This window comes from Lithobates pipiens, unplaced genomic scaffold (assembly GCF_037356315.1).
Source record: "Lithobates pipiens isolate NorthernLeopardFrog02 unplaced genomic scaffold, aLitPip1_a1.2 Scaffold_3, whole genome shotgun sequence".
Taxonomy (NCBI): domain Eukaryota; kingdom Metazoa; phylum Chordata; class Amphibia; order Anura; family Ranidae; genus Lithobates; species Lithobates pipiens.
The window spans coordinates 254,346,528-254,374,424 of NW_027507790.1; the positions used below are offsets into that span (position 1 = coordinate 254,346,528).

General features: G+C 42.0%; 1 protein-coding gene across 2 annotated transcripts in view; it reads left to right on the forward strand.

Moving 5' to 3' along the window:
* ST8SIA5 (ST8 alpha-N-acetyl-neuraminide alpha-2,8-sialyltransferase 5) overlaps window positions 1-27,897 on the forward strand; it is a 100,988-nt gene that overhangs the window by 66,359 nt on the left and 6,732 nt on the right. For both annotated transcript variants that reach the window (XM_077463057.1, XM_077463058.1), the window contains 2 exons: window positions 11,225-11,317; window positions 24,720-24,806. In XM_077463057.1, coding sequence (XP_077319183.1) covers window positions 11,225-11,317; window positions 24,720-24,806 — 180 coding nt within the window. The remainder of the gene's footprint in view (window positions 1-11,224; window positions 11,318-24,719; window positions 24,807-27,897) is intronic.

Consider the following 27,897-nt stretch of genomic DNA (forward strand, 5'->3'; position numbering starts at 1 on the left):
CATGTATGTGTAACCTGTGTGATTGTATACTGTGTGTGTGTTTGTGTATACTTTGTGGCCCCATAGTCCTTGATTGCCTGGGGCCCCATAATCTCCTATTGCCCGGGGGCTCCTTGAGTTGTCAGTCCGCCCCTGGGTCTGGGTATGTTAAGGAGCGAATCTCTTTTTGAGATTTGTTGTTTACAAGTTAAAAGCATTTTTTTTTGCTAGAAAATTTCTTTTTTCTAACACCCTAGAGAATAAAATGGTGGTCGTTGCAATACTTTCTGTCACACCGTATTTGCGCAGGAGTCTTACAAGCGCACCCACATAGATGTCACATTGGGAGAAGCGGCTGGGTCCGTGCAGCTGTTGTCTCCCATCTAACAGCATCTCAGTCGTCAGTTCCAATCCCAACCACGGCGCTACCTACCTGGAGTTTGTATGCGTTCCCTGCGCCTATGTGGGTTTTCTCTGGGCATTCGGGTTTCCTCCCACATGGCAAAGACATGCTGGTAGGTTAATTGGCTCCTGTCTACATTGGCCCCTAGTACAGCGCCCTGAAAAAGTATTCATACCCCTTGAAAAAGTATGCATACTCCTTGAAATTTTACACATTTTGTCATGTTACAACCAAAAACATAAATGTATTTTATTGGGATTTTATGTGATAGACCAACACAAAGTGGCACATAATTGTTAAGTGGAGGTAAAATTATAAATGGTTTTCACAATTTTCTACAAATAAATATGTGAAAAGTGTGGGGTACATTTGTATAGCGCCCCCCGGAGTCAATACTTTGTAGAACCGCCTTTCACTGCAATTACAGCTGCAAGTCTTTTTGGGGATGTCTCTACCAGCTTTGTACATCTAGAGACTGATATTTTTGCCCATTCTGCTTTGTACAATAGCTCAAGCTCTGTCAGATTGGATGGAGAGCGTCTGTGAACAGCAATTTTCAAGTCTTGCCACAGATTAGCAATTGGATGTAGGTCTGGACTTTGACTGGACTATTCTAAAGCCTTGTACACACGGTACAATTGTTGGCAGGGGATTGTCTGTCGACAGACTGTTGTCCTAAAATCTTATGATTGGTACACTCCTTTTGAAAATTATCCAATTTTCCACCAACAAATGTTGGATGACAGGCTTTGACGTCAGATTTTCGAATGGTCAGTTCACAATTCCGTCACACAGTGGAATGTACAAACACGCAGACTCTAATGCCGGCTATACACGGTTCGAATTTCGAAAGAATTTTCTTTCAAAAATCATATCTAAGAATTTTTGTATGAATTTCGCACCATTAGTGGGCTGCAGCAACAGCCGATTTTCGTGCGGAAATCAAATTTGAGGAATCGGACATGTTGGAAATTTTTTGAAAAACAAACGATTTTCTAATCAATGATGGGAGAATCGTGCGAGAAATGTAATAAGAAAAGAAAATTTACAGAGATAAAAGAAAATTTACAGAGATAAAAGAAAATTTACGGAGAGAAAAGAAGATTCCCGGCCAAGAAAATTCTTTTCTGTAGCAACATCAGGTGAAATTGAAGGCTTGGTTGGCCGAATTTCGAAAATCAATGGTGGCGTCATCGGATCACAAAAAAACAAATTTTCTGATTTTGAAAAGAAAATTTGTTCGAAATTCAACCATGTATGGCCTGCATACAGGTTTTCTTTTAAGATTGCCCTGTATTTGGCTCCATCCATCTTCCCATCATCTCTGACCAGCTTCCCTGTCCCTGCTGAAGAAAAGCATCCCCACATCATGATGCTGCCACCACCATGTTTCACGGTGGGGATGGTGTGTTCAGGGAGATGTGCAGTGTTAGTTCTCCACCACACATAGGATTTTGCTTTAAGGCAAAAAAAGTTCTTTTTCGTCTCATCTGACCAGAGCACATTCTTCCACATGTTTACTGTGTCCCCCACATGGTTTCTCGCAAACTACAAAGAGGACTTCTATGGATTTCTTTCAACAATATCTTTCTTCTTGCCAATCTTCCATAAAGGTCAGATTTGTGGAGAGCACGACTAATAGTTGTCCTGTGGACAGATTCTCCCATCTGAGCTGTGGATCGCTGCAGCTCCTCCAGAGTTCCCATGGGCCTCTTGGCTGCTTTTCTGATTAATGCTCTCCTTGCCCGGCCTATCAGTTTAGGTGGACGGCCATGTCTTGGTAGGTTTGTAGTTGTGCCATACTCTTTCCATTTTTGCATGGTGGATTGATCAAAGTTCCGTGAGATGTTCAAAGCTTGGGGTATTTTTTTTATAACCGAAACCTGCTTTAAACTTCTCCACAACTTTATCACTGACCTGTCTGGTGTGTTCCTTGGTCTTCAGGCCTTTACAGAACAGCTGTAATTATACTGAGATTAAATTACACACAGATGGACTCTATTTACTAATTAGGTGACTTCTGAAGGCAATTGGTTCCACTAAATTTTAGTTAGGGGTATCAGAGTAAAGGGGACTGAACACAAGTGCACACCACACTTTTCAGATAATTATTTGTGAAAACCATTTATCATTTCCTTCCACTTCACAATTATGTGCCACTTTGTGTTGGTCTATCACATAAAATCCCAATAAAATACATTATTCCTTTTTATGGTTGTAACATGACAAAATTTGGAAAATTTCAAATGATATAAATACTTTTTCAAGGAACTGTATTCTGTAGGTGTACAGTCCTGGGAACTCAACACAGGGATGGTGGGAACCCTTCATGATGGGCACAGGAGGTGTACAGACCTGGGAACTCAGCACAGGGATGGTGGAAACCCCTCCTAAAGGGCACAGCAGGACTGAAGACCCAAAACCTCAATGCAGAGATGATGGGAGTTTCACATAATGGGCACAGCAGGTGTACAGACCAAGGAACTCAGCACAGGGATGGTGGGAACCCCTCATAATGGACACAGCAAGTGTACAGACCTGGGAACTCAGCACAGGGATGGTGGGAACCCTTCATAATGGGCACAGGAGGTGTACAGACCCGGAAACTCAGCACAGGGCTGGTGGAAACCCCTCCTAAAGGGCACAGCAGGACTGAAGACCCAAAACCTCAATGCAGAGATGATGGGAGTTTCACATAATGGGCACAGCAGGTGTACAGACCAAGGAACTCAGCACAGGGATGGTGGGAACCCCTCATAATGGACACAGCAAGTGTACAGACCTGGGAACTCAGCACAAGGATGGTGGGAACCCTTCATAATGGGCACAGGAGGTGTACAGACCCGGAAACTCAGCACAGGGCTGGTGGAAACCCCTCCTAAAGGTCACAGCAGGACTGAAGACCCAAAACCTCAATGTAGAGATGATGGGAGTTTCACATAATGGGCACAGCAGGTGTACAGACCAAGGAACTCAGAACAGGGATGGCGGGAACCCCTCATAATGGGCACAGCAGATGTATAGACCCGGGAACTCGGCACAGGGATGGTGGAAACCCCTCACAAAGGGCACAGCAGGACTGAAGATCCAAAAACTCAATGCAATGATGATGGGAGGACCACATAATGGGCACAGCAGGCATACTGACCAGGAACTGAGCACGGGAATGGTGAAAATCCCTCATAGTGGGCACAGGAGGTGTGCAGACCCAGAAATTCAGTCCAAGGGTTGTGGGAATCCCTCATAATGGGCACAGCAGATGTACAGACCAAGGAACTCAGCACAGGGATGGTGGAAACCTCTCCTAAAGGACTGCAGACCCAAAAACTCAATGCAGAGATAATGGGAGTTTCACATAATGGGCACAGCAGGTGTATAGACCCAGGAATTCAGCACAAGGATGGTGGGAACCCCTCATAATGGACACAGCAGGTGTCCAGACCTGGGAACTCAGCACAGGGATGGTGGGAACCCTTCATGGTGGGCACAGGAGGTGTACAGACCCGGAAACTCAGCACAGGGATGGTGGAAACCACTCCTAAAGGGCACAGCAGGACTGAAGACCCAAAACCTCAATGCAGAGATGATGGGAGTTTCACATAATGGGCACAGCAGGTGTACAGACCAAGGAACTCAGAACAGGGATGGTAGGAACCCCTCATAATGGACACAGCAAGTGTACAGACCTGGGAACTCAACACAGGGATGGTGGGAACTCCTCATAATGGGCACATGAGGCATACAGACCAAATAACTCAGCACAGGGATGGTGGGAACCCCTCATAATGGGTACAGCAGATATACAGACCTGGGAACTCAGCACAGGGATGGTGGGAACCCCTCATAATGGGTACAGCGGGTGTACAGACCTGGGAACTCAGCACAGGGATCTTCAGAAATAAAGGAAACTGTTTGCTGGTTTATCTCTGCAGCATCTACCAAACATTGAAATAGTAGTTTTGGATTGACTGACCCTTCATGTAGAGAGGAGGTAAAGGAGTCTAGCCAGCACAAACACAAGTTGTGATCTCTGAGCCACTTCCAGAACAGGACAAGCGGCATCGAGTCAACAGGAAATAATTAACATAGTTAAGAGTTGCTGAATAATCGTATCCGACCTATTAATGTCAGCTCATCCCTAAAAGTGGCATGGGTCATTTCTGTCTGCAGGAAGACGTGTGACATGTGAGCTCGCTGAGCCGCACACATAGTTCCCGGTAGAAGGTGCTTATGAATGGAAGCTGAGCCAAGCCAGGTCCTTCACAGGCCAGCGGAAGTATTGTGTACCCATCCTGGAATGCCAGCTCTGCACTTTTGGGGCACAGACACCGGGTATAGCACAGACTGAGATGATTTATAGAGGTTGGGCTCATTGACTTTACCACGTTTGTTGGTTTGTTTATGGTTTCTGGCAAATGTTGCCGAGGGCGAATGTGAGGCAAATGTGTAGAGAGAGTTTGGATAATAATGTCAAAAGGTGCTGTTCTCCATAGGGAATAAGTGGAAAATTCTTAAATGTGCCAAGTTCAGAGGGGCAGAGTTTTTAAAGCGGAGGTCCACCCTAAAGTGGACCTTCCGCTCATTGGAATCCTCCCCCCCCTCCGGCGCCACAATTGGCACCTTTCAGGGGGGAGGGGGGTGCAGGTACCTGTACAGTACAGGTATCTGCACCCACTTCCGGGATAGCTATCTGCGGAAAGGGGCGTCGATTCTGCAGAATCTACGCCCCTTTCCGAAAGTCCCCCGCTGCCTGCTGGGAAACACACGAATCCCAGAGACAGTGGGACCATCCTTATTGCGCAGCGCAACTCGCGCATGTGCAGTAGGGAACCGGGAAATGAAGCCGAAAGGCTCCACTTCCTGATTCCCATACCCAAGATGGCGGCGGCAGCACCCGAGAGACGATCGAGAGATCGGCTTCGGGTGCCGACATCGCGGGCGCGCTGGGCGGGTAAGTGTCCTTATTTTAAAAGTCAGCAGCTGCAGTATTTGTAGCTGCTGGCTTTTAAAAAAAAAAACGGCGGAACTCCCGGCGGACTCCCGCTTTAAAAATGATTTCCTCTTAAAGTGGAGGTCCACCCTAAAGTGGACCTTCCGCTCATCGGAACCCTCCCCCCCTCCGGCGCCACAATTGGCACCTTTCAGGGGGGAGGGGGTGCAGATACCTGTACAGTACAGGTATCTGTACCCACTTCCGGGATAGCTCTCTGCGGAAAGGGGCGTACATTACGCCCCTTTCCGCAAGTGCCCGCCCCTTTCCGCAAGTGCCTGCTGGGAAACACACAGATCCCAGAGGCAGCGGGGACCATCCTTATTGCGCAGCGCAACTCGCGCATGCGCAGTAGGGAACCGGGAAATGAAGCCGAAAGGCTCCATTTCCTGATTCCCATACCCAAGATGGCGGCGGCAGGACCCGAGAGACGATCTAGAGATCGGCTTCGGGTGCCGACATCGCGGGCGCACTGGACAGGTAAGTGTCACTATTTTAAAAGTCAGCAGCTGCAGTATTTGTAGCTGCTGGCTTTTAAAAAAAAAAAAAAAACGCGGAGTCCCGGCGGACTCCCGCTTTAAATACTCCAATATAAAAATATTACTCCAATATACATCCTTATTTCGAGGGGGGGTATTGTTGTTATGACAAGCTAGCTGCCCCAGGATCCTCTCCTTCGGCGGGCGGTCCGCTTTTAGATAAAAGTGGTCTCTGTGGTGGATTCACCGCGAGATCACTTGTATCAGCGGTGGGAGAGGGCCCCCCCCCTTTCCGCTGCACTCTGGTGCCCTCCGCCACTTACCGGAGCCGTCGGCAGCGGCGGAGGCGATAAGATTTTCACCCTTGCTGGGCATGGAGACAAGTGAAGGGAAGATGGCCCCCACCCATTTCCATACCATTGCAGGGCGGAAGCGACGTCAAAAGGTCACTTCCGCCCATAGCTCTTAATGGGCCATTTTTTTTAAAAATGTATTATTTTTTTTAAATGACAATTTTTTTATTTTATTTTTATTGTATTTTCGTGTAAATATGAGATCTGAGGTATTTTTGACCCCAGATCTCATATTTAAGAGGACCTGTCATGCTTTTTTTTTCTAGTACAAGGGATGTTTACATTCTTTGTAATAGGAATAAAAGTATACATTTTTTTTAAAAAACAGTGTAAAAATAAATGAGAATTTTTTTTTTCTTTTAAATGCGCCCCGTCCCGACAAGCTTGCGCGCAGAAGCGAACGCATACGTGAGTAGTGCCCGCATATGAAAACGGTGTTCAAACCACACATGTGAGGTATGGCCACGATTGGTAGAGTGATAAGCAATAATTCTAGCCCTAGACCTCCTCTGTAACTTAAAAAATACAACCTGTAGAATTTTTTAAACGTTGCCTATTGAGATTTTTAAGGGTAAAAGTTTGACGCCATTCCATGAGCGGGCGCAGTTTTGAAGCATGACGTGTCAATTTACTCGGCGTAAAATTATCTTTCACAATATAAAAAAAAATTGGGCTAACTTATTTTTTAATTAAAAAAAGTGTATTTCTTGCAAAAAAAAGTGCGCTTGTAAGACCTCTGCGCAAATACGGTGTGACAGAAAGTATTGCAATGACCGCTATTTTATTCTCTAGGGTGTTAGAAAAAAAAATTATAATGTTTGGGTGTTCTAAGTAATTTTCTAGCAAAAAAAAAAAGTTTTTAACTTGTAAACAACAAATCTCAAAAAAAAAGCTCGGTCCTTAAGTGGTAAAGTATCACTAAACCCACATCATACAAATCTATCAATAAATGGTGTATTACATGCTGTTCATACTCACTCAGTTGCTATGAGATTAGTTTTGGTATCCTGCAAAAGAAAGCCTGGTTGATCCTGTTGTTCATTATCTCCACATTCTATTCATGTCCTGAATGGCCAGGGTTTTTTTGCAGCTATGGTGGCAACTCTGCACATGCTCAGTTTTCAGTGAGTTTCTATGCTGAGCATTTCCTCCCTATCACATCTGACTAGAAGCTCCTCCTGCTTATGTTTCCCTGCAGACAGGCTGGGAGAGAGCTGGGTCATTTGACAGCTGTACATCGATTAGGAAAAAGGTAATTGGATGGGTTTTTTCAATTTAAAATAATTACAGTGCCATCATCCACATACAGAAACAGAAGGTACGATGTAAACAGTGTGTGTTTAGTACCACTTTTAAAGCTAAACTCTAAGCAGATATGGAAGACACAAATGAATGCAGCTCTGTAATCAATAAAGGAGAAGCGCAGCCAAAGCTGGTTTGGCTGGACGTCTCTTGTGGATCAGTTCGTTCTGCACTCCTGTGACCTGTTTTCAGCAGACAGTGGGCTGAAGTCCGCTGCCAGCTGACGTCACAGTGCCGGTCCAGCCTGAGGAAAGATCGTAACCATAGGGTCGGGATCCACCCAGGAACTTTGACTGGCACCTCTCAGCGAGCCACTGAGAGCCTGAGCCAAGCACTCCCACCCCCTCCACAGGCTCCAGTGAGCGTGGGGAGAACTGAGCGATCAGCAATGTTTGATCACTCAGTTCTCAGCCTTAGAGATGGCGGGTGGGGTGCAGAGCACAGAGCGATGACTGACAGTCACCAGTTCTGTGCTCAGAATAGCAGCGAGAGCTGAGTGATCAGCGATGTTTGATCACTCAGTTCTCAGCCTTAGAGGTGGCAGGGGACAGATGCAGCAACAGATCGATGCTGCATCTACCTAGGTAAGTATGATTTAAAAAAAAAAAAGACTATGACTAAAACGAAATCGGGTTGGGGGGGAGAACAGAGAGCTGTGACTGAGCGATCAACAGTGTTGATCACTCGATTCTCACCCTTAGAAATGGCGGAGGACAGATGCAGCATTGAATCGATGCTGTATCCACCTAGGTAAGTTTATTTAAAATAATAAAAAAAAACATACTTCTCTTTTAAAGCATAAGTTCACTTTAAAAAATAAAAATAAAATAAATGTACATTTTTTTGCAGGTAAAAAAATGTGCATGTATTATCATGAAAAAAAAACATACTTCTCTTTTAAAGGATAAGTTCACTTTAAAGGGCTTTTCTTATTTTATTTTATAATTTTTTTTTTTTTTTTATATTTACTGGTAATATATTTAGGTAATGTGTGCAATGGCATTACAGCCAATGGAATTTCCAGTTTTTTTTTATATTTTAAAGTTGCACTTCTGTTTGTCAAAAAGCAATATTTTTGTTTATTTATGAAACTTGGTTTTATTTATAAAGACGTTGTATATGACAACGGCTAAATCTTTGTCTGTAGTGCACCAAAGTACAACTAAAGCTAAAACTTTTTTTAGTTTTGGATAGAGTGGATAGATTAAAACACTTGTCAGTTTTTATTGCTACATGTGTTCCCATTAGGGAGATCCCCCCTCTCTATTTGTCCTTTTTACCATTATCATTGAAAGTGAACGTAAAAGAAAATCCCACATTTTGGGTTTTCCCCAGAAAAGTAATAGAGGGGAAATCTTCCAATGGGGACACTAATTCTGTTAACCTGGGGATCCAAAAAGATTTCCTTAATTTGCAGGGATTTCTTCTCACTTCCTGTTTGGCTATGGGACAGGAAGTGAAGAGAAATCTCTGCAATGAGACACAGATGGAAAGAAAAAAATCTGACAGGGGTCTCTCTTGCTCTTTTCAAAAATAAAAAAAGATATAAAACACATTTTGCATATAGTTCTACTTTAATACCATAAATAATAATATAAATAATAACATGTTATTAGATTTTTACTCCAGGAGTATATAATGAGTTTGGCAATTCTAGAGAAATGCTTAAATAATGCATTACAATTTAAACCCATTAGATTTCTTTTTAAATCAAATCCTTTTTATTATTTTATATGAAAACAACATTGGCACAATACAGACAAAACCACAAAAATAGGAATCGCACCAAACCAAAACCCCCCAAAAAAACAAAAAAAGCCATTCGATTTCTAAATGTATTGGAGATTTTAGTCAACTTAAATACAACTAAAACTAAAATGGCATTTTAGTCAAAAGACTATTAGACATGTGCACAGCCTAAAAAAAATGTTTGTTTTTTTTCTTTTCAAAAATTCGGGAATTTGAAAATTAAAAAAAATTGAAAACCCGAAAATTCTAAAATTCAGAAAGTCAAGAAATTCAAAAATGTGGAAATTTGAAAATTCAAATATTTGGAAATCCGAAAATCCTGAAATTTAAAAATTCAGAAATTCGGAAATTAGAAAATCCGAAAATAAGAAAGAAAATCTGAAAATCCAAAAATTAGAATCAATAACTAGCTAATTAATAATAACTAACTATTAAATTGTAGGTTGGAATTTCCTTTTCAAATTTGACTGTTAGTGAACGTAACGAATATGAATTTATTGGAAGTTACGAATTATCCAAAATAACGAATGCGGCAGCTAAACAAATGGAACAAAACAAATTAATAATAAATAATAATATTAATAATAAAAAGTAATTTGTTATGTTCCATTCGTTTAGATACGGCATTCGTTATTTTGTATAATTTGTAACTTTGGATAAATTCATATTCGTTATGTTCACTATCAGCCAAATTTGAAAGGAAATTCCAATACCTATAATTTAATACTTTAGTAATAGTTAAGTTATTATTAATTAGCTATTATTTCAGATTTTCAAATTTTAGTGTTTTTGATTCTCGATTTTTCGTTCTTTTGAATTTTCAGATTTTCATTCTTATTTTCAGATTTTCGAATTTCCCAATTTACAGATTTTCAAATTAGAATTTTTCGAATTTCTGAAATTTTGTATTTTCGAATTTCCGAAATTTGGAATTTTCGAATTTCCGAAATTTAGAATTTTCATATTTCCAAAATTTAGAATTTTCGTATTTCCGAAATTCAGAATTTTCATATTTCCGAAATTTAGAATTATCGTATTTCTGAAATTTTGAATTTTCAAAATTTCCAAAATTTTGACTTTTCGAATTTCCGAAATTTTGAATTTTTGAATTTCCAAAATTTGGAATTTTCTAATTTTCCAAAATTTTGAATTTTCGAGTTTCCGAAATTTAGTATTTTCGAATTTCCGAAATTCTGAATTTTCATATTTCCAAAATTTTGAATTTTCATATTTCCAAAATTTAGAATTTTCGTATTTCCGAAATTCTGAATTTTCTAATTTCCAAAATTTTGAATTATCGTATTTCTGAAATTTTGAATTTTCAAAATTTCCAAAATTTAGAATTTTCAAATTTCCGAAATTTGGAATTTTTGAATTTCCAAAATTTAGAACTTTCGAATTTTCAAAATTTAGAATTTTCGAATTTCCAAAATTTAGAATTTTCAAATTTCCAAAATTTTGAATTTTCGAATTTCCAAAACTTTGAATTTTCGAATTTCCGAAATTTAGAATTTCCGAATTTTTGAATCTGTGAATTTCCGAATATTCGGAAAAATTAGTTAAACAGGTTTTCGTTAATTCAGATATTTCCGAATTAACAAATTTGTCGAAATCGGAACGAAACTAATTGCACATGTCTAAAGACTATTACTAAAACTAAATCCAAGTTTTAAAGCCAAAATGAACACTGCTGAGCATGCATTTTGGTTTTTTTAAAGGTAACTTTTATTGTACAGTATATAAAACATACATATATACATAGAAAACAGACAGAAAAAAACAAAAAGAGGCTTAGCATGCATTTAAAAGATTTTTTTTATGATTGAATACAGAGGTGATTGAAGTGTGTCTTATATATCAGCCTTCGGGTTTAGCTCTGCTAAACAATAAAACCATTTCATATGTATTTATTTTTTCTTCATGTAACCTCTGTAATCACTGAGTAACATTCGCTCTCGTTGTCTTTCAGGTACTTTGAGTTCTATGAAGGTCCTTTAGATTTCAATTGTACGAAGTGCCTGGAGCTGAGACAGGACATCATGAATGTGAAGGTTCTCTCTATGTGAGTTGTTGGCCATCGTGCTGAATTTCCTGTTTACTCTTAATTTAGTTTAGGACATTGGGTTTGTTTATTATTTTTTTAGACAGTAATTAAAATAGTTAAAGCCAATCTCTCTGCAAGATTTTTTAACCCTTTATTATTTATCTTTTTTTTTTTAATTATTTTTTTATGAACTTTGATCCTGTCTGCAGAAAATCTTTTTTGACATCTGGCGACAGAATTCCCCTGTTTTAACTACTTCCAGTCCGCGCCTTTTTTCTGCTACTTTTGTTCACATGTAAGAATCTGTATTTTTTGCTGGAAAATTACTTAGAACCCCCAAACATTATATATATATATATATATATATATATATATATATATATTTTTTTTTTTAAAGCAAAGTCCCTAGAGAATAAATTGGTGGGCATTGTAATTTTTAATGTTAACGGTATTTGTGCAGTGGTTTTTCAAACGCAATTTTTTGGATAAATGTTTTTAACCACTTAAGCCCCGGACCATTTGCTGGCCAAAGACTAACGTGTTTTTTTTTTTTTGCGATTCGGCATTGCGTCACTTTAACTGACAATTCCGCGGTCGTGGCTCCCAAACAAAATTAACGTCCTTTTTTCCCCACAAATGGAGCTTTCTTTTGGTGGTATTTGATCACCTCTGTGGTTTTTATTTTTTGCGCTATAAAATAAATATCCCCAAAAAATATATAAAAAAAAACAAAAAAACGTTTTTTTTCCTCAGTTTAGGCCGATACGTATTCTTCTACATATTTTTGGTAAAAAAAAATCGCAATAAGCGTTTATTGATTGGTTTGTGCAAAAGTTATAGCGTCTACAAAATAGGGGATAGTTTTATAGCATTTTGAATTTTTATGAATTTTTTTTTTTTTTACTAGTAATAGCGGTGATCTGTGATTTTTATCGTGACTGCAACAATATGGAGGACACATCGGACACTTTTGGCGCGATTTTTGGGACCATTCACATTTATACAGCGATCAGTGCAATTAAAAATGCACTGATAACTGTGTAAATGTGACCGGTAGTGAAGGGGTTAACCACTAGGTGGTGCTGTAGGGGTTAAGTGTGTCCTAGGGAGTGATTCTAATTGTGGGGTGGGGGCTGTGTGTGACATCGCATTGATCACCGCTTTTGATTACAGAGAGCTGTGATCAGCGTCAGTAGGCAGAATGGGTCTCTGCGTGAGATGATCGCAGGTATCACACTCACGGAGCTCGGGGCAGGCATGTGCACCCGAAAGCCGCTTCTTAACCACTTAAACCCGGACCAATTTGCAGCCAAAGGACCAGGCCCCTTTTTGCGATTTGGCACTGCGTAACTTTAACTGACAATTGCGCGGTCGTGCGACTTGGCTCCCAAACAAAATTAGCGTCCTTTTTTTCCCACAAGTAGAGCTTTCTTTTGGTGGTATTTGATCACCTCTGCAGTTTTTATTTTTTGTGCTATAAACAAAAATAGAGCGACAATTTTGAAAAAAATTCAATATTTTTTACTTTTTGCTATAATAAATATCCCCAAAAAATATATAAAAACATTTTTTTTCCTCAGTTTAGGCCGATACGAATTCTTCTACATATTTTTGGTAAAAAAATTGCAATTAGCGATTATTGATTGGTTTGCGCAAAAGTTATAGCGTTTACAAAATAGGGGATAGTTTTATAGCATTTTTATTTATATTTCTTTTTTTTACTAGTAATGGCGATCAGCGATTTTTATTGTGACTCCCACCTTATGGCGGACACATCGGACATTTTTGACACATTTTTGGGACCATTGTCATTTATACAGCGATCAGTGCTATTTAAATGCACTGATTCCTGTGTAAATGACACTGGCAGTGAAGGAGTTAACCATTAGGGGGCAGTGTAGGTGTTATGTATGACGTGATGTGTTTTTTTTTATTGTAGGGGGCGTGGCCTGGATTGTGATGTCACTGATCGTCCTTCCCTATAAAAGGGAAGAGATGATCGGTGACAGCCACACAGGGAAGCACGGGGAGAGGTTTGTTTACACATACCTCTCCTCGTTCTTCAGCTCTGTGACCCAATCGCGGGACACCAGAGGCGATCTTGTCCACTGGTCCCGCGGCCACGGTCACGGAGCACAGGACCGGGTCAGGAGCGCGCCGCCGGCAGCGCGCTCCCGATCCACGGCCGGGCACTTAAAGAATCACGTACCGCTACATGATTCTACCCAGCCGTGCCATTCTACCGATGTATATCACCAAGTGGTTAAAGGGCAACGTACAGGCACATGATTCTGCCTGTACATGCCCTTCTGCCACAGTATATGTGCGTGAAGCGGTTAGGAAGCGGTTAATGTAGCATCCCTAAATAATGCAAGCTTAGGAGATATTCACTGTACCTACAGGTATTGGAAGCCTTATTACATCCTAGGTACAAGTTCAAAAGTGGAGTAGTGGAACTACACAGTATCTGAGCACCACAAAACAAAAAAGCTCTTTGAATTAATTTTTAATATTCAAAGCAAGCTCACTCATCCATGTCTCCATGCTTTATTTTGTTGAGAAATCACTTTGAAAAACACACCCCTAACCCCTAGGATTTTTAGCCCTGGCCATCTTGAGTGAGGGCAAATAATTTGTGTAGCATTTACCATTTACTTCCTGGAACCCATCTGCCCTTAACTTAGGCATGCAGATAGGAGGGTGTGCTTGTATGAAATTATTATGGGCTAGGCCAGAAACCAGGAAGCAACTAAAGAAAAGTTCAAAACAATTAAAAAAGAACAAAAATTTGGCTGGACCTTGGCAACTGGCCAAATTTGAATCCATCTATAGCTAGCTTAACCACTTGCCGACCGGTGTGCACCGATATATGTCGGCACAATGGCAGCGGTGGGCAAATGGGCCGTACCTGTAGGTCCCCTTAAATTTGCGGGGCTAGTGGGCATGCACGCCTGCCCTGTACAGCGTGACCATGCCCGCGGGTCCCACGGACTCGATGTCTGCCGGTGTCCCGCGATCGTGTCACGGAGCAGCAGAACGGAGAGATGTAAACAAGGCATTTCTCCTTTCTGCCTAGTGACATGAAAGGGATCACCGTTCCCTGTCATCAGGAGCAGTGATCGCTGTCTTGTCACAGTTAGAATCACTCCCTAGGACACGCTTAATCCCTTGATCACCCCCTAGTGTTTAACCCCTTCCCTGCCAGTGTCATTTACACAGTAATCAATGCATTTATATAGCACTGATTGCTGTATAAATGACAATGGTCCCAAAATAGTGTCAAAAGTGTCCGATGTGTGCGCCATAATGTCACAGTCACGATAAAAATCGCAGATTGCCGCCATTACTAATAAAAAAAAAATAATAATAAAAATGCCATAGAACTATCCCCTATTTTGTAGACTCTATAACTTTTGCGCAAACGAATCAATATACGCTTATTGCGATTTTTTTTTTTTTTTACCAAAAATATGTAGAAGAACACATTTTGGCCTAAACTAAGGAAATGTTTTATATATATATATATATATATATATATATATTTTTTTTTTTTTTTTTTTTTGGGGGGATATTTATTATAGCAAAAAGTAAAAAATATTGCTTTTTTTTTTCAAAATTTTCACTCACTCACAGAGCTGATCAAATACCACCATACAAAGCTCTATTTGTGGGGAAAAAAAGGACGTTAAATTTGCTTTGCTGTAACGTCGCATGACTGTGCAATTGTCAGTTAAAGTGACGCAGTGGCGAATCGCAAAAAGTTCTCCGGTCAGGAAGGGGGTAAAATCTTCCGGGGCTGCAGCGGTTAAAGCTGGCCATAAATGGTTTCTTGTTTTCCATTCAGCCAGTGGGTTAAAAAAAAGAAAAAAAGAAAAAACAGATTCCTCCATCCACATACAGCCAGGACATTGTATTCTGTCAGTGGAACCCGGTGCTGTCAGATTAAACTGTTCAGCGTCTATAGCTAGTGACGATCAACAGAGGGCAATCTCAAGATCAATTTCTGTCAAAGGGAGATGGCCACTGATCAAAATTACTCCTGTCCCTGCTGAACCAGCCAAATTTCGATCTGTCTATGGCCAGCTTAAATAGATTAAATATAGTCTGACTTCCACCCATCGTATCTAGATAAGGGTAAAGTCATGAGACTTTCAGCAAGATCCTGGGAAAGTTTTAGCGTCACCTTTCCAAGCGTTTTTGATTGTTTCTTTAAGCAGAATTGCGTATTTTCAGGCATTTTTCAACTAAAAGGTGTGGAGTGCTGCAGAGAAAGGGATAGAAAGTTGCTGTCTGAGCAGAAAATGTGCAACAAGATGCTTGAAAAAATGCTTGAAAGAAGCTCATGTGACGCTTTGCAGGCGTTTCTATTGAAATCTATGGGGACAAAAACCACTCGATTCTGCCTGAAAAGTACATGGGTTGGATCAAATTATGGAAACACCAGGTAAAAGAACATGTCCGCACCATGGGGTGCACATGTTCAGCCAAAATTTGTACATAGTCACTGCCAGTGACTCTACCTTTCAAGGTCATGACGGGGCCTGCAGAATACTAAGATATGGCTGCCCAAACCATAATAGCGCTGCAACCTTGCTTTACCGTTGGCACAAGACAGTCCTGATCAATGGCGGCCCATCCTTTTAGGGATGCCTGGGTGCCGCCCCCTCTATCCACATCCGTCACATCCTAATTAATGCTCTATGATCCACAGCCGATACCCCCTATTCATGCATCCGGCCCCTTTTAGGATGCTGGGCGCATGAATTACAGCGGCAGGGGTGTTTTTTTTAAGCACCTGATTAGAGCCAGAGGCTCTAATAGGCTTCAAAACAGGGTGGGCTTGTGGAGCAAAGCATTGCGCCATGAGCCCACCAAGGTGTTACAACAGCGAATTAATATGCGCTATTGAAACACTGATCCTCAATCCAACTAATCAGAAGTGGGTATGGGACCCGTTTTCCGATTGGCCAAAAAGAGAAGAGTCCCAATTGGCCGTCGAGGAGAAGGGAGGAAATGGAAGCTGTTGCGATGCCCGTGGAGAGCAGGGGAAGGTTAACCCGCCGCCGCCGAGCAGAGGAACACACCAGTGAAGCCTGGGAGAAGCGCAGCCCACCATAGATGGGGTAAGTGCTCCAGACCCGACTGTCCCACCATCCGACCCACCAACCAGGGATGTATGAGTCGGAGGGGGGTGGGGTGGTGGTACTGTTTGCGGCTCCCCCCAAAAAAAATTACCACCGGCCGCCACTGGTCCTGATCATAAGCTTGGGACAGTGTTCACCATATGTAAACACGTCCGGTAGTTGGGAACAATGTGACGCTCGATTCATCGGCCCATATTACTTTACATATTACATCTTTCATTGATCGATAGTCCACGATTTATGGGGCTTGCACCACTCACCTCTTCTGAGTATTCCTATCGGTCACTAGTGGCTTGGCAGAGTTCTCTCTGCACAGTTTTTGTGGACGTGGGCTTCGGAAGACTGAGATTGAGCTCTACAGTCACTTTTGCAGCCGTCGTTTTCTTATTCCGGGTCACAATCCTGCGCAATGTCCTTTTGTCTCTTTCGGTCAGTTGACCATGTCGACCGCGCTTATGTTCATGTGTTGATATTTTGCCAGAAATTGTATATTGTCATAACCTTTCATACTGTACCTCGTGACACCGCAAATAAATTGGCAACTTCAATCACAGGTACCACCAGCTAAGCGAGCACCAACAATTTGCCCTCTCTGAAGCTCAGTAAGCTCTGACATGACTCCGTATTAATAGCAGCGCACGCAGTGAATGACGAAAGTGAGGCTTTTCCCATCTGTTAGCTAGGTGCCTCATGTAGTGTTTCTATATTTTTGTTCAATTCCTGTAGCTCATGTACTTTTTTTGAGTGACAGACATTTTACTAGAAGCGACAGGATGCTCAGATGTGAACAAAGGCTATTGAAAAGTTTTTGCTTGTCAAGCGTTTTTGAGCTTTAAGCTACAAGCCACAAAACGCTTTAAGTGTAAACAGGGCTTAGGACCTTAAATCTTGCATGTAGACACGCCTGCACTGTTCTAGTGACATCTGAACTCCTAACTAATTCAAATTCCATGCATCCAACATCCGCCTGGAAGAAAACCACCAGGCCTTTAGGAAAAAACTCAAGACCTTCCTCTTCTAGTTGATGACAACTAAGCTCTTCACAGCGCCTTGAGGCGATTCAGTTCGCGTTGTGCACTATACAAATATTTCATTCATTCATTCATTCATTCATGTGTAGGCAGTCTCATTCATGTCTAATGAGACGCAGCTGCTGGTTCCAATTCGACAGCCATGCAAGTGCTTGTCCCCAAGCATAGATGGAAACACGTACCTGCATGGTTGTCAAATTGGGACCTGTGGCTGTGTCCCTGCAGCCATTGCATCCCAATAGACATGTAGCACCCTCTACCTAGTGTAGGTGCTAGAGTGAGACTTTTTTTTTGTAGAACAGGTAAGTTTAGGCAGGCCTAGCTTATAGCTAGGCCTGTTTGTTTTGATCTGTGGGGCTGGGAGTTACTTAGAGTAGGCTGGTGACTCACAGCTAGCTTCATCTTTCGGTTACCTCCCTTTTGCTTCTAGAAGGAAGGTGGGGAAGAAAGGTGGTGCTGTCTGGAGTGTTCTAAGGAGCCCTGACCAATCCCCAACCTGGGGGCAGACCTTCTTAAATACCTAGAGTCAGCCCAGCTGGGGAGGAGTTGTTCGGGTGGAAGAACTGGAGATGGAGTATTAGGCTGTCGGGACCTTTGAGCAAGGGCCCTACTCTGGGGGTGAGGGTGACCTTGGGCTAAGGGGCTCAAAGCTGAACAGGAACCCCATACAACCCAAGGGGTGTCCTGAACAGAAGCAGGAGAGGACAGTGGAGGAATACTGCTTAGCAAGTCTCCAGGAGGGATCCACCAGGTGTTGGTTAGTGGCAGGCACAGTGGGGAGAGCTGGGAGGCATGCCGGAGCGGACTGGGAGTGTTCAGTCTAAGATGGATGTAGAGCCAGTGGAAGAGACTGTGGTGTCATGGGCAGTGAAGACAGGCAGTTGCAGCCAGGAGGGCTGTCAGGGTCTGAAGAGGACTGACTGGGAGCAGAAGTCCAACAAAGAGGGCAGCTGGCACTTACATTTTCTTTGCTACGCCATAGGGGCCCTGCATGTAATAAGATACTGTTGCTAAGGTCTGGCTGAAACCAAGGTCAGGCCTAACCATGTGCTAGCTGGGCTTAAAGAACTGTGCTGGAGGGAGAAGGAGAGATAGTCTGCAGCAAGTGTTGTGCAAGAGGAGAGTATCTTAATTGTCCCAAGCCATGTAACATTTTTTTCTGGGCATCCCATCAATTCCTTAACCCCATCCAAGTCCCAATCCCCCTATGAAATACAAAAAAAAAACAAAGCTGATGGACTTTTCATTGTCTTGTGGTGTCTGGAAGTGAATGCTAGGTGGGGCAGGGTGCAGGTGGGCCACATCACTCGGGGGTACTGTTACAGACATGAATAGGACTGCCTACACATGGATGCACAGAACACCTGTGCATTATATGCTGGTGTACCCGGCCCTTTGCATGGATGTAAGCCTGATGCCCTGTACATACGGTCGGACTTTCTGACGGAAAATGTGCGATCGGATCGTGTTGCCGGAAAATCCGATTGTGTGTGGGCTCCATCTGACTTTTTCCGTCGGAATTTCCGACACACAAAGTTTGAGAGCAGGATCTAAAATTTTCCAACAACAAAATTCGATCGTTTAAATTCCGATCGTATGTACACAATTCCGACGGACAAAGTGCCACGCATGCTCAGAATAAATCACGAGACGAAAGCTATTGGCTACTGGCCCGTTTATAGTCCCGTCCTACGTGTTCTACGTCACCCCGTTCTGAACAATCGGATATTCTGACAACTTTATGCGACCGTGTGTATGCAAGACAAGTTTGGGCCAAAATCCGTCTGAAAAAATCCGGCGGATTTTGTCTTTGGAAAGTCCAACCGTGTGTACAGGGCATAAGTACGTCTATGTGAATGAGGACTAACTCTCCATTTTACATGAAGGAGGAGGTAGAGGTCTAATGGAAAAGAGGACTGCTTTAAAGGGTAACTGCACTTTCATGGAAAAAAAAAAATCGCAAATAAAAAATAATTTAGCGTATACAATTGCAACACAAGTCATATTGTAATTAAACGTTATTAAAAATGAACTTTCTTTTCAAAAGAGTTACGCTTTAACCCCTCAATTTAATTTCAAGCTATGGCATGGAAGTAAACAACTGTCATAATTTCATATTTAATAAAAAGAAATTGAAGAATATGCAAACAAATTTTGCTAGCACATTAAAAAAATATGAACAAAATAGATTTTCTTCCGATTGCCCTGCTCACCCTGTATTCAATTATCCATTATTCTTTCATCTGAGAAGCAAAAGCCCCACAACGTTGGAGGAAAACGTTGCTCCATTATTCTTATGTTCGTCTTACCACATAGTATAGCTGGAGCATTTCGAAAAACAGCTGTGCCAAGATTATCGCAGTTTGGCTGCCACTTAAGGCACTTAATAGCGGTGCTGACTCATCTCTGTTCCTTTTGAAAGCTCAACAATGTATAATTAAATAAAAAATTGCCCTTATTTTTAACATCCTGCTTTTTCGACACTGCTCATAGAAGTATTATGCAGGACCATTTAAAAAAAACACCCCTGAGAGCTTCTTAACCACTTCAGCCCCGGAAGATTTGGCTGCTGAATGACCGGGCCATTTTTTACGATTCAGCACTGCTTCACTTTAACTGACAATTGCGCGGTCTTGCAATGTTGCACCCAAACAAAATTGACGTCTTTTTTTTTTTCCCCACAAATAAAGCTTTCTTTTGGTGGTATTTGATCACTTCTGCGGTTTTTATTTTTTGCGCTATAAACAAAGAAAAGCAGAAATTTTGAAAAAAGCACAATATTTTGTCCTTTTTGCTATAATACATATTCCATTTTTTTTAAAAAAAAGCTAATAAAAAGAAAAACCCACAAATAATTTCAGGTCAAATACAGGACTCTCTGAAAACATGTGGTGAGGCTGTTTGAAGATGCACAATAAGGAGGCACTTGAAGAAAGATGGACTGCATGGTCGAGTCGACAGAAGAAAGCCATTACTACACAAATGCCACAAAGTATCCCGCTTACAATACGCCAAACAGCACAGAGACAAGACTCAAACCTTCTGGCATAAAGTCATTTGGAGTGATGAGACCAAAATTGAGCTTTTTGGCCACAACCACAAACGCTACATTTGGAGAGGAGTCAACAAGACCTATGATGAAAGGTACACCATTCCTACTGTGAAACACGAAGGTGGATCGCTGTTTTGGGGATGTGGGAGCTACAAAGGCACAGGAAATTTGGTCCAAATTGATGGCAAGATGAATGCAGAATGTTATCAAAAAATACTGGAGGAATATTTGCATTCATCAGCCAGGAAGCTGCTCATGGGACGTACTTAGACATTCCAACATGACAAAACACAAGGCCAAGCCGACCTGTCATTGGCTACAGCAGAATAAAGTGAAGGTTCTGGAGTGGCCATCTCAGTCTCCTGACCTCAATATCATTGAGCCACTCTGAGGAGATCTTGTGCAGTTCATGCAAGACAGCCCGATAATTTACAGGAACTGGAGGCTTTTTGCCAAGAGGAATGGGCAGCTTTACCATCTGAGAAGATAAAAGAGCCTCATCCACAAATACCACAAAAGACTTCAAGCTTTCATTGATGTTAAAGGGAGCAATACACGGTATTAAGAACTGGGGTATGTAAACTTTTGATCAGGGTCATTTGGGTGATTTCTGTTGCCATTACGATTTAAAAATACTAAACACAGTTGATTAATAATAAATGGCTTCAGCCAAACACTAACCATGAGTGAAAGAAAAGTTTTTGTGTTATCATTCATTTTCTCTAAAAAATGGCCAAAAAATCAAAAATTCTGCCAGGATATGTAAACTTATGAGCACAACTGTACATACACATATTAGGACCAATTAATCTACCAGCATGTCTTTGGAGTGTGGGAGGAAACCGGAGTACCCAGAGGAAACCCACGCAGGCACAGGGAGAACATGCAAACTCCAGGCAGGTAGTGCCGTGGTTGGGACTCGAATGGATGACCCTAGTGCCGCTTGGTGGAAGTGCTAACCATCTAAACACTGTGGTGCCCATGTTTTCTCATGAAATCTCTGCCTACTTCTAGTTAGGAACTTTTGAGTCCAGCTAGACGCCCTGGGTGGGAGGGGGGGGGGGGGGGGGGTTGTTGGTAGTCTTGCCTAGGATGCGGGTGACTACAACAGGGTTAGGGCGGACTCACAGGGGCAGCAGAATTTCTCCAAGTCCAGAGACCTGAGAAATGGTGCCCACCTCCTCAGCCCCCCCAGATGTCCTCATGCCCGACTCCAAAGCTATCCTTGTGTCCGCCTCCCCAGTGTCCCTTCCCCACTGTCCTCCTCCCCTCCCCAGTTGTGCCAGCCTCCTCTGCCTCCCCAGCTGTGCCAGCCTCCTCTACCTCCCCAGCTTTGCCAGCCTCCTCCGCCTTCCCAGCTATGCCTGTCTCCTCAGCTGTCGCCCTCCTCACAGGCTGAGCTGCCATGCTGAACTCCTCCGCAGCAGCCGTGACAGATGTCCTCTACGGCTGCTGCTTTCTCTGGAGAGTCAGTCAGCACCCCAGCCCTGTGTAGGGTGGCATTCTTCAGCCCCTTGTGTTCCCCAGCCAGGATAGTGGGGAAGTCAGCAGCCTTGGCTGCACCCCCTAGGCAGCAGTGCGCCCAAGGCAGCTGCCTAGTTTGCCTAGCGGGAGCGCTGAGCCTGGCTGTTCTTACTCATGTTATTATTAAAGGACTTAGTACTCTTGAAATGACTGTTGCTCTTGACTTTTGTACATTAGGGTTTCTCAAGCTGGATAGCCCCCACTTCTTGGGGGAGTGGGGGGGAGACCTTCCAAATCTATGCTATTAGGCTCAACCAATGATTCTTGGACTGATGTGCATCCTCTCTTAATCCTAAACTATCTGAATTTCTCAATAGTAGTTCATATGCAGTATAGCAATGCATAAACAGCCCTATCCCACCCTAAAGGTACCAATCAAATGACAGAGCGATCACTTGTAAACAAACCGGCGTCATGTCCGGTTCCTCTCTCCCCTCTCTGTACCGATCACTACAGTGTGGGCGGAGAGGGGAGAGATCGGGTGCAGCAGTGCTGTGGGCTGGATCTGTAGATTCAGTTGATTGGACGTGATTTGGGAAAGGCACACACCTATCTATATAAGGACCCACAGTTCACAGTGCATGTCAGAGCACAAACCAAGCCATGAAGTCCAAGGAATTGTCTGTAGACCTCCGAAACAGGATTGTATTAAGGCAAAGATCTGGGAAAGGGTACAGAAAATTTTCTGAGGCATTGAAGGTCCCATGAAGCACAGTGGCCTCCATCATCTGTAAATATAAGAAGTTTGGAACCGCCAGGACTCTTCCTAGAGCGGGCCGCCAGGCCAAACTGAGTGATCGGGGGAGAAGAGCCTTAGTCAGGGAGGTGACCAAGAACCCGACGGTCACTCTGACAGAGCTCCACCGTTTCTCTAAGGAGAGAGGTGAACCTTCCAGAAGAACAGCCATCTCTGCAGCACTCCACCAATCAGGCCTGTATTGTAGTGTGGCCAGACGGAAGCCACTCCTCCTCCACTCCACTAAAAGGCACATTAAATCCCATCTGGAGTTTGCCAAAAGGCACCTGGATTCCCAAACTATGAGAAACAAAATTCTCTGGTTTGATGAAACAAAGATTGAACTCTTTGACATGCGTCATGTCTGGAGGAAACCAGGCACCACTCATCAACTGGCCAATGCCAGCCCTACAGTGAAGCATGGTGGTGGCAGCATCATGCTGTGGGGATTTTTTTAGTGGCAGGAACTGGAAGACTAGGCAGGATCGAGGGAAAGATGAATGCAGCAATGTACTGAGACATCCTTGATGAAAACCTGCTCCAGAGCACTCTGGACCTCAGACTGGGGTGAAGGTTCATCTCCCAACAGGACAACAACCCTAAGCACACAGCCAAGATAACAAAGGAGTGGCTACAGGACAACTCTGTAAATGTTCTTGAGTGTCCCAGCCAGAGCCCAGACTTGAACATCTCTGGAGAGATCTGAAAATGGCTGTGCACTGACACTTCCCATCCAACCTAATGGAGCTTGAGAGGTCCTGCAAAGAAGAATGGGAGAAACTGCCCAAAAATAGGTGTGCCAAGCTCGTAGCATCATACTCAAAAAGACTTGAGGCTGTAATTGGTGCCAAGGTGCTTCAACAAAGAATTGAGCAAAGGCTGTGAATACTTATGTACATGGGATTTTTTTTCATTTTTTAATAAATTTGCAAAGATTTTAAACAAACCTCTTTCACGTTGTCATTATGGGGTATTGTTTGTAGAATTTTGAAGAAATTAATGAATTGAATGCATTTTGGAATAAGGCTGTAACATAACAAAATGTAGAAAACGTGAAGCACTGTAAATACTTTCTGGATGCACTGTAAAAATATATAGATCAGACCAAAACGAGGGACAAATGAGAAGGAAAGAGAGACGGAAGGACTTTGTTCCAAATCAGGGATAGTTGGGAGCTATGCATCTGTGCCGGTGCAGGTGACTCAAAACGCATCCTGGATAGACATGGGTAAACACAGCCATCTATGGGCATATGGTTATGTACTCCCTGTGTGAACAAGGCCTAACAGTAAAGCTTAAGGTTGCCACCTGTACGGGGATCACCCTGACAGTTCGGGTTTGGAATCATGCGTCTGGGTTTCAGACTGCCTCAAACCCGGACACATTATACATAAATCATACATAAATCAGGGTTATCAGAGCACCCCTTACATCAGAGTTTCCCTTTATACCAGAGGCCACAGTTTTCCCCCTTACATCAGAGTCCTCTCCGTACATCAAAGTTCTCAGTGTTCCCCCTTAAATCATGGTTCCCAGAGCATCCCTTATGTCAGAGTCCCCAGAGCTCTCCCTTACATGAGAGTCTGCAGAGTCCCCCTTTACAGTGTAAGGGAACTCTGCAAGTTCAGATGTAAAAGGGGAACTCTGTGGACTCTGATGTAAAGGGGGACTCTTGTTATTAATTAACTTCATATGATTAGAAATTTTATTTAATAGAAAAATGATATATATAGTTTATACTATAAAAAAAAAAAATTGCTGTGCACCGCTAAAGTGTTCGGGTTTGACTTGAAGAAAAGGTGGCAACCCTAGTAAAGCTTCAGATGTTAGAAAGTAACAGCTTCCATTGGAGGATTGCCACACTTTTGTCAGATTGCATGGTAAGTAAGAATCTTATTGATATTCTGACGTGTGGAAATTCTCTTTACTGCAGGGTGAAAGAGACGGAACTGTTTGAAAGATGGAAAAGCCTTCAGATCTGCAAGTGGGAGATGAATGTAACCGAAGCCAACACTTTCAAGTAAGTCCGGTATGCTCCAGCCATCAGGGGCACATGGTATTTCCCTCAGAGATTGGAAAATCTCGGTGTGAGTGGAGTCTGGCCATTGACTTCTCTGTAAAAAAGAGGGAAGGAAAAAAGAGGGAAGGACAAAAGTGCCACATGTGTACCAGCATCTGCATCGGAAAGCATCAGTGTGGGCCTCCCTGTTCAAGGAGACGTATTGCCAAAAATTGTGGGCATCCCGTTGACCTTGAAGGACATCTCAATGTTCAAAGTTAAAAATGTAATAAAAAAAAAAAAGATCTAAAAACAAACATGGAATCTCTGCATGACACCTCTGTTTATTGGGTAAGGGTCACTCACTCATGCAACCATGTACGGCATGATACAGAACTTTTGCGACTGCCAACCTTTGAAGATAATTTTATCACACTAATTCCTTGTGACACAAAGGTGACTTGATCTTTTATTAACTCATTTGTGCCCAGAGGCCATTGGTGACTAGACGTTCAGGCCAAATTTTTTCATGCTTCTGTAACTCAACAGTAACTCATTTACATACCTAAATTAATTTTATACATAAGTTTTAAGGGCATATATAATTTTTATTTGGTAAACTGTTTTTTGTTTTTTCTTCCAAATTTATAGGCTAACAAATTTTCAAAAATGTAATTTTTTTTATTTTTATAGTGCAACTGTATCTGACTGTTGCATTATTAAAAAGATGACACAGTGTATGAGCACTAAAATATAAATTAAGCTTTGGCGCTAAAACCTTTTTGTGCACTGTGAATACTAAAATCATATATAAGTGTAAGATGATCTATTATCTCTGCTGGTGCTCTGGAGAATATTAAAACAAATTGCGGTGGAAACCTCTTAAAACCACTGTATACGTGATAAAAAATGCGTGAAAAAAGAAAAGAGGATGTATGTCTGTTGATTTACACCTCAAAAAATGCACATATGTATTGGAAAAGTGGTGAATCAATCACATAAAAACAATTCTACTGTGCTCGATAAACATACATAAACCAATATCTGAAAAATCATATGCAAATATGTTCAAAGTGATAACGTTTTGTGAAAGTACCCAGAAAAAATAATAATAATAGTAACAAAAAATCTTATAATGTCCAACGGAAATTTTCAAAGTCGCATCAACCAGTTGCTGGAAAAACGCATGGAACTTTCATCAAATGAGGAAGGTAGAGTAAAGTGACTAGTGCAGAAGGATTAAATACATTCCTCTCCGGTGCGCCACTCTGTGTTAGGCAAAAGGTATGTATATGTGCTCACCAGACAAAAAACCCTCAATGGGTTAATCGAGCAGCCACAGTATGAGCCACTGTGCAGCTTTCTTTGGGCTCTGCTTCTGCTATGCTGGGGAGATGCTTTACACTTTTCCTTCCACAAGTAGTCCGTTTAGCAATTATGCATGAAGGGAAACAGAAGTACAAACATAGTGCAATACTGTTGTTTGAACGTTTTTTTGTTTATTAAGAAGTCAGGTTACTCACAATATCCAAAGAGACAAAATCGCTTTCAAATTAGCCGCGCCGGCGTTACTGCTTGTATGTCAGTGTAAGGTGCACGTTCTAGGCCACGCCCTACGCGTTTCGTCAGAGCGACGTCATCTGGAGCCTTGGAGCCTTGGAGCTCCAGATGACGTCGCTCTGACGAAACGCGTAGGGCGTGGCCTAGAACGTGCACCTTACACTGACATACAAGCAGTAACGCCGGCGCGGCTAATTTGAAAGCGATTTTGTCTCTTTGGATATTGTGAGTAACCTGACTTCTTAATAAACAAAAAAACGTTCAAACAACAGTATTGCACTATGTTTGTACTTCTGTTTCCCTTCATGCATAATTGCTAAACGGACTACTTGTGGAAGGAAAAGTGTAAAGCATCTCCCCAGCATAGCAGAAGCAGAGCCCAAAGAAAGCTGCACAGTGGCTCATACTGTGGCTGCTCGATTAACCCATTGAGGGTTTTTTGTCTGGTGAGCACATATACATACCTTTTGCCTAACACAGAGTGGCGCACCGGAGAGGAATGTATTTAATCCTTCTGCACTAGTCACTTTACTCTACCTTCCTCATTTGATGAAAGTTCCATGCGTTTTTCCAGCAACTGGTTGATGCGACTTTGAAAATTTCCGTTGGACATTATAAGATTTTTTGTTACTATTATTATTATTTTTTCTGGGTACTTTCACAAAACGTTATCACTTTGAACATATTTGCATATGATTTTTCAGATATTGGTTTATGTATGTTTATCGAGCACAGTAGAATTGTTTTTATGTGATTGATTCACCACTTTTCCAATACATATGTGCATTTTTTGAGGTGTAAATCAACAGACATACATTCTCTTTTCTTTTTTCACGCATTTTTTATCACGTATACAGTGGTTTTAAGAGGTTTCCACCGCAATTTGTTTTAATATTCTCCAGAGCACCAGCAGAGATAATAGATCATCTTACACTTATATATGATTTTAGTATTCACAGTGCACAAAAAGGTTTTAGCGCCAAAGCTTAATTTATATTTTAGATTTCTAACCTATTCCTATTATTAGGGACAGGTCTCAAGCACAGGCAGCTTTAACCCCTTTAGTTCATTCTATAATTTATTTTTAATTTATCTATATTTCACTATATTACATTATATATATATTCTTTTTTCCCCTTGCCTGTGTGGCGAAAGGGTGGAATTTGTCCATAGCGCAATCTTATCTATCTTTTGCTAGTGTATGAGCACTGCCATGGTCATCTGTGGGCTCAAGGCTTTTATTTTTGTTAGTGGAGCCTACAGAGCTGACGGTTATCACAGGGATCACTGTATAGGAACCTCTCTGACTGGTTCCTAAATGTCAGACGGGCCCCGACTGGAAGCCAAGATTGAGAGCCAACAGCTGTGCAAAGTGTCAGGGAAGAGAAGGAAGTAAAATAACATGTCCTCAGCATGGGGCATTGTGGCAGAGAATGGTAATATGCAGATTGTAGACGGGAAGGGATTTATGTTAGGTCTTCAAATAGTTTTTTTATTTTTTTTAATCTTGCATTTAGACTTCCACTAAAATGGAAAACAATCAGAATTTTAA